General features: G+C 33.7%; 1 protein-coding gene across 1 annotated transcript; it reads left to right on the top strand.

Annotated features, from left to right (window-relative positions):
* Window positions 1-5,562: 5,562 nt before the first annotated feature.
* On the top strand, window positions 5,563-6,186 carry LOC110730784 (zinc finger MYM-type protein 1-like). Its single transcript, XM_021910605.1, has one exon. It carries the CDS (start codon window positions 5,563-5,565, stop codon window positions 6,184-6,186), a length of 624 nt encoding a protein of 207 aa, XP_021766297.1.
* Window positions 6,187-8,438: the final 2,252 nt, after the last annotated feature.

The raw sequence follows: 8,438 nt of genomic DNA, 5'->3' as shown, positions 1-8,438 counted from the left end.
GTAATTATTATTGGTCGTCTTCGTCTTCGTCTCCTTGTGGTTCAAGTTCATCGGCCAATTGAGTTGATTGAGAAGTATGAGAACTAAAAGAAGTCGACGTTCCTTCATCGCTGTCTTCGTTTTGTGCATAAGTACGATCTTGAGAACGAGTTTCGGCATCCAACCAAGCAATCCTTGAAGCAAACACACATTTCAAGTGTTTCGGGTTTTAGTCTTGTTCTTCTATCGTCTAAAACTCGTCCCGACGCACTAAAAGCTCTTTCGGAGGCAACGGAAGAGACTTGGATAGCAAAAATATCACGAGCCATTGCCGACAAAATTGGATGTTTCACGGTTTGTGATTTCCACCAATCAAGGATGTCGAGGCCAAACTTCTCTTCATCATCCATGCCTTTCATGAAGTTGTAACTTAGGTACATTTGCACTCCGAAACATCGCTTTGTGTTTTCTTACTTGATGATGATTCCGTACCTGAAAACTTGGACATCATGTTAGCAGCTTGTGCAAATAAACCTTTGGCCCGTTTACTTACATTTTTGGATGTTTGAGAAGGGGAAAATCGAGACACAGTTCCATATTTACTTTCATAAACTCTATATAAAGAAAAAACTCATTAGTCACCTTATTTTTAAAAGTTTCAACATCATCTTCAAAATTCATGTTACTATAATAAATATCAATTAATAAAAAAGTGCCATCATATTTTTGCCTAGGATCTAAAATAGAAGCAAAAATATAAATCATAGGAATATCGGTGTAATATTTACGCCATTTTTCCTCCATGGATGGAAGATATCCACGATAATCATGTTGTGATCGGTGTTCCGCAAAAAGTTGTGCAAGTAAACATGCATTGCTAAGAAAAGAATGAGAACAAGGGTTATATACAGAAGAAAAACAATGTGTCATACCATATAGTTTTTGTAAAAACTGCATATATTTTTCACAATTAACCCAATCATCTTCTAGTAAAGCACATTGTGGAAATTTCATATTATAAAAAAAGTGTTAAATGAACCTTGTACTCGATTGCCCGACTCAACATTTCATAGGTGGAGTTCCACCTAGTTGGACAATCCGGTGCTATTTTTATGGTCTTTATCCGTTGTTGCCTGCAAAAACCTTTCCATTCTTGATATCTCAAGTTAGATCTATTAATAGACATAATAGCATTCCTTATTTTGTGATAAAATGGACCAATTGCTTGTGTTCCATCCTTCACACACAAGTTAAGAACATGACAAATGCATCTAACATGAAGTGCATCTCCATCTAATATAACATCGGTCAATTGGGATTTGACCAAATTCACACTACATGTCATAGAAGTTGCATTATCGAAAGTCATAGACATGATTTTATCCCTAAGACTATATGCATCAATGGCTTCCATTAAATTATGTGAAATGTTAAGACCGGTATGAGGGTATTCAAGCATTTTGAAATGAATGATGCGTTTTTGTAACAACCACTCATTATCTAACCAATGACAAGTAACACATAAATAGTGAAGTCCGTATCCACCATTCCATGCATCGGCGGTTAAAGAAACTCTACTAGGAAGATTAGCCAATTCATTTACTAATTTCAATTTATACTCTAGATAATTCTTCATGGCAGCAGATCGAACGATTTTTCGGGAGATTTTTTTGTGTTTTGGTTGTAGTGCTCGGTTAATGTAGTTGTTGAAGGCATCATTTTCGGCGAAAAGAAAAGGTTGTTCGGCATGTATAATCATTCTCCCAAGTTCATCCCTATCTCTCTCGTAATTGTAAATGAAGCCTTGTGGATGGAATTGAGAAATCTTGGGTTGGGTTGGATCACTAGATGGTCCACCACATTGTTTTGAATGTCTACTAAGGTGTCCCGTCCCTCCCTTGGTATCGGCCGAGAAAATTTTACCACCAGTCCGACACTTGGCTTTTTGTTCATTTTTACCCAATTGATAATGTGCCCAAACTTCACCCTTTCGGTTGGTTTGAGCAAATTCCTCTTCGGTACACCACTCTAATATGTTAGGATTTTGGGTGTTGGGCATTTGGGTGGATGGTTCACTCGACCCGGAGGCTTGTGTTTGGCTACCTTGGGAAGGAGGAGGAAAAGGAAATTCATTTTGTGATCCGTATAAATGAGGTGAGAATTGGGTTTGTTGAAATTGGGTCCAAGGAGCCATATCATCCATTTGTTCATGCCCTCCCGTGTTTTGGGGATGAAAGAAAGGGGTGGAAGTTTTTGGAAAGGGCATGTTAGGGGAGGGAAAGGGCATGTTAGGGGGGCATAGGCATTGAAGTGTTTGGGTTTAGTGATTCCCTACGTTTTGACTTGGCTTTTCTAGAGGAGGAGGAAGGGTTCGGGTTTGATGCCATGATTAATATTAATAATAATAACAATAAAAGTAACAATAACAATAATAATACAAATAACAATAACAAAGTAACAATAACAATAATAATAACAATTAACAACAATAATAATAATAATAACAATAACAATAACAATAAGAATTAGTAAGTAGTTTTTATATAAATTAAATTTTTAAAAATAATTATAATAATAGTAAATTACTTGGGTCAATGAGATCCCAGGTAGGAGAGGTTAGGAGTGACGTTGTCCAGAGCCCAGGTCCCGCCTTAGACAGATTTCAACAATCCAAATAACCCACAATTAAAATAGAAAGTAGTTTTTATATAATTAAGTAGTTCCAAGAATATAATAATAATAATAATAATAATAATAATAATAATAATAATAATAATAATAATAATAATAATAATAATAATAATAATAATAATAATAATAATAATAATAATAACAACAATAACATTAACAATGACATTAACAATAACAATTAAAAAATTAAAATAAAGTTGAGTTAGATCTTACAATGACGCTTCAATGCTTTCCCAAATTTATAATTCCCCGAACTTATAATTTCCCGAATTTATAATTTTCCGAATGTAAATATAACATTTTTTTTTGTACTAGACTAATAAAAGTAATAATAGTAAAAATGTAAAATTTATAAGAGAGTAGGAATTTTTTTTTCTTTTCACAAAAGAGAGCAAGATTGTAGGAATTTGAGAGTAAGAAAATTAGAGAATAAGAGAGAAGAGATGAGTTGATGAACTGTGAAAATTTTTGAGGAAGAAATGGGGTATTTATAGGGAATTTGGGTGGGAAATTGGGTGGAAAACTAGGCGTTAATAGATGTTGGAAAACGGCCAAAAACGGCTAGTTTCCAACGGTAATATGGCACGGGTCGTGCCTTGTGGGCCTCGTGACGTGTCGTGCCGTGCCGGCGTGCCGGCCCACGTGCCAGCCACCGTGCCGCCCGCCGTGCTACGTGTCGTGCCTGTGCCGATTTCAAAAAATTGATCACGGCACGGCCCATGGCCCACAGGTGGGCCGCCGTGCCAGAATCGTGCCGGGCCCGTGCCGCCCGCGTGCCGACACGGCCCGTGCCCATATTTAGTGTTAAGGCTTACAAAATCCCAATAATACAACCCAATAAACTAGGTGGGCTATTTATACAACTTTACAAACTCATGACACTATACTAATCGAAACACTTGAGCTCTTTTAGCTACGACCACTTGATCAAACCTACTAAGGAAATCTTGACTGCTCACCATTAAGGACAAATTCCAAAATACATCGTCGTAGGGCCACCATAAGAAAAAGACATGGCCGCAAACACAAATAGCACAACAAAACAATACACACGTCAGCAAAAACTGAGTAATAATCATCACATATCAGAGTATAGAGTATAATTGAATAATTGACAATACTAGCTCAATTAAACAATGTAGTTCGAAACTACATTACACATTGTACTCTGAAAAAAAAAACCTTTATCAACTCAACCTCGAATAATAATAATCCTTTACTCAACTCAAAACCAATAGTGTGTCATGCTCTTTGTTCTATACCTAGCCTTGGACATGGGTAAGTCGAATAAAACCAACAAGTATAAAAACTTGAATTCTCCCAATAACCAAAAAATGCCTTGAACCAGACCACATACGGGCCAATTCCCACTGTAGGGGACCATAGAAAAATAAATAATAAAGATTATACCTCATTCTTAACTCATGTCTTTGTTCTATACCTAGCCTTGGACATGGGTAATTCGAATAAAACCAACAAGTATAAAAAACTTGAATACTCCCAATAACCAAAAAGTACCTTGAACCAGACCACATACAGGCCAATTCCCACCAATGACGGACCCACACAGTGTCCTGGGTGGCACGTGCCCCCCCTTTATTAAAAAAATATCTGATTGACCCTTAAAAAAAAATTCTGATCAGCGTGCCCCCACATTCTTTCGTCAGAACATCTCATTAGATTATGACTATTACTCTATTAAAGTAGTAAGTTACCTTTTGATTGAGGCTCTGACAAGTGACAAAAAGTAAAATAAAAATAATAATAAAAAAAAACCTTAAAAGTACAATTAAAAAAAAAAAAGAAATACTACTACTTCTAGGATTCTACACCTAACCCCTATTTACCTAAAATCTAATGTTTCCAATTTTTCTACTTCCCAAAATCCCACTATTCCTACTCGTACAAATCCCCAAACCCCAATACCCGAAGGTCCCCAACAACACTAAAAACACATTGTCCCAACTGTAAAAAAATACGAGACTACGAGTAGTTTGCAAATTGCAATTACTCCGTATTCAATAGTTTTAATCTTTAGGTTTTGACGAAAGTGAAAATTGGCCGAATTCTTGTGTAATTTTGTATTATTTCTTGTTTGTGGGTGTCACGTCTACCAAATTAAGGTCAGTTACTTTCTTATTATCCTTTGTTATTCTTTAATGTTCTAATTTTTGTCCTTGATTTGGTTTTTGAATGTTGATAATTTTAATAAATTTTATAATTGAAATTGATATGAATTATATAATCTGTTGAATATTGCACATATTAATAATTTGTTACGGTGGTACTTTATACTATTAGTAAATAGTAAATTTGTTTGAGGGATTATCAGTTAATTGTAAATCTATACAAAATAATTGTATCTTGTTAAAGTAATTGTAAAAAAAATCTAATTATACTCATTCAAATTACAGTATGAAGAGAACAAAAACAAGATATTACAAGTTTTTTTTCCAAAAGAGTTCATAAAGAATCTATTGCTACCTCTAGTCCTAATCCTCCCCATTCTCAAGCAAGTCAAAATGATATTTCTCAACCAATTGATAATCCTCCATATCAAGAAACTGAAAGTAGCCCTCAAAATTTAGGAGGTGAAGCAGAAATTGGAGCTAGTTCAAATCCTAGGACTGAAGCTCCAAACGATGAAGAAAGATTAATTGTAGTTGATGTTCTAAATCTTCCTCATGATCCAGGACTAAGAAAAAAGATATATGAGTTTCATCCAGATGACAGGGATCTTGTTAGGAGAGCATATATTCAAAGAAAACTATTCAAAAAGACATCATTAATGCTTGTGCAAAAGAAACAACCAAAGCAATAATTGATGAATTGGGAAGTGATTTTTTTGCTATTCTTGCTGATGAGTCTGCTGATATATTTGATAAAGAACAAATGGCTCTTTATTTGCGATACATAAATAAAAGAGGAGAGGTGACTGAGCGCTTTCTTGGTATTATCCATGTTGCTGATACCAAATCTCTGACACTAAAAGCTGCTATAGAATCTTTACTTATGGAGAATTATCTCACTTTTTCTAAAGTTCGTGGTCAAGGTTATGATGGTGCCAGCAATATGCAAGGTGAAATTAACGACCTTAAAACTTTAATTAAAAGTGAATCTGAATCTGCATATTTTGTTCATTGTTTTGTCCATCAACTCCAATTGACTCTTGTTGCCGTAGCTAAGAAAAATGCTGATTGTGGGTGGCTATTTGTTGATGTGCTTGCACCATTATTGAATTTTGTGGGTGGTTCACCTAAGAGAATAGAATTTCTTCGACAAAAACAGGCTGAACATGTTGCGGAGGCACTAACTTTGGGTGAACTTGAATCGGAAACTGGTTTAAATCAGGAGCGTAGCTTGAGTAGACCCGGCGATACTATTTGGGACTCTCACTTTAGAACCATTTTGAATGTGCTTAATTTGTATCCCACGGTTCTTGAGTCACTTGATGACATTAGAGCTATTCTGATCGTGTTAATAGGAATAAAGCTGAGTCACTTACTCACTTATTGATGACATTTGATTTTATCTTTGTGGCACATTTGATGAAGAGTATATTTTCTATTACAAATGAGTTGAACATGGCATTACAAAAAAGTGATCAAGATATTGTGAATGCAATGACAATGGTTGATGTAACTAAGAGACATTTACAAGAGTTACGAGATGATGGTTGGGATTCTCACATGGAAAAAGTAACCACATTTATGGTTAAATATGACATTGAAATTCCTAACATGGAGGAAAAGTATGTTGTCCCAGGGAGACGACAATTTCGTGGTGGTAAGCCACAAGCGACTAATCTTCACCATTTTCGAGTTGAAGTTTTTCTAAGTGTCATTGATCTACAATTGCAAGAACTTGATTATCGATTTGATGAGGTAAGTAAGGAATTACTTATATGCATGTCTTGCTTCAATCCCATTAACCAATTTTCTTCTTTTGACATTAACAAATTGATCCGACTTGCTAAATTTTATCCCAATGAATTTTCGAGTGTTGAAATTTCTTTTATGGAAGATTCACTTAAAAATTTTATTGTGGATATAAAAAGTGATGAGAGATTTTTGAATTTGAAGAACCTTAATGAGCTTTCCATGAAACTTGTTGAGACACAAAAGAATGAAACTCATCCGATAGTATACCTGCTTTTGAAGTTAGTGTTGCTTCTCCCTTTTGTAATACCCCGTATGTTTATGTATTTTTATAAAGTATTTAAGTATTAATAAAATGTATTGTCAAGGGCTCAAGTATTTTAATTAAATATTTTAAAGAGTTAAAGTATTTTAAATATAAAGTTTTATAAAAGTAAAATATGTTTTGGGCCAAACATTTATTAATTATTGGGCAATGTAAATTATTCCTACATACTCTTATTGGAATAACCCATTCCAAAACCCATAACTTAAGAGATATCCCTTAACTCAATCCCACATTTTTATAAGCCCAAATTTAACCCTATACTCTCTACTCTATAAATACCTCATGAATCCCCAAAAATTTCCCACACAAAAAGGTTAGTCTTATTTTCTCTCTCCTTTGTTTTATTAATTTTTGTAATTATAATTATTGATTTATGGGTTTTGATTTTATTGTTTGAAATTAATTTAATTAGTATCAAATTGTATATTGATGATTAAACTTTATAATTTTTAGATTTTGTAAATTTTATAAACTAGGGTTTTTAATTATTGAAAATCATGATTTTAGGATTTTTATGAATAATTGATTTAGGGCTTTTAAAGTAATGACGTTTTGAAATTTTGGTGATTATAACTACTTATTAGTTTAACTTAATTCTATATTATTTTGAACACGTAAATTCATGTTTTAATTAATAGATTTTCGTTCGTTAATATTAATCCCGTTTTAATCCCGATCAGGTTCTGAACTCCTCCGATTTTGATAAAAAAAATAGTGTTTTTCGTGTGGAAACAACGTTTTAAGAATATGATTTTCGGGCAGTTTTTGATTTTTAACGAAGTTTTTTTTATGCTTTAAATTTTATCCTTGAGTTTAAAAGGGGTAAGAGATAATTTAATGTTTCTATGGATAATTTAAGTATAAAGATGTATTTTGATGAAGTTTTAAAGGTTTTTTGATTAGTTTAAAATGCTGGAATTTTATTTAAAGTAGTATAATTGTGATTTTAATAAAAGGGTGTGATTACCCATTAAAAATGAGTTTAATTAGGGGTTTTTAAATAAGTTTTAGATTATTTTAAGTAGTCTAAAGTAAATTTAAGTTGCTGGAAATTGTGTATACAAGGAGAATTAATATAGTATTATTGTCCCTTTATGTAGGAGACTTAATTCGAGAATTGTTGTAGTGTAATCGGCTACTTTAAGGGCTTATTTGAGGTACGTTCGCGTACTTAGAATATTTTGATGATGTAGAATCATGCTAGGCTTGATTTCAATCAATTACAAGTAGTATCATGCTAAGGTTTATGTATGGAATTGTGAATTAATGGTGTTAGTTGAGACGAACACTACAAGAGGGGGGGGGGGTGAATTGTAGGTGAGTTCCTAGTGACTACTTTTTCAAATATAAAATAGAATAAAATAGGAACTTGCAAAGCACACAGGATTTTACGAGGAAACCTTCTAGTGCCCAACTAGAAGTAAAACCTCGACCCTACCTTAGGGATTTCGAACACAAACAATTTCACTATAATAGGGCAAACACCAAGTTACAACCTATTATAATCAAACCTCTACTCACAAGTTCCTGAACGAACTTGCTACGGAATAGGATTCTATTTT

The sequence above is a fragment of the Chenopodium quinoa genome, unplaced genomic scaffold, assembly GCF_001683475.1.
Source record: "Chenopodium quinoa cultivar QQ74 unplaced genomic scaffold, ASM168347v1, whole genome shotgun sequence".
Classification (NCBI taxonomy): Eukaryota; Viridiplantae; Streptophyta; class Magnoliopsida; order Caryophyllales; family Amaranthaceae; genus Chenopodium; species Chenopodium quinoa.
The sequence above is the reverse complement of the archived record's forward strand: the minus strand, read 5'-3'. Positions and strand labels throughout refer to the sequence as shown.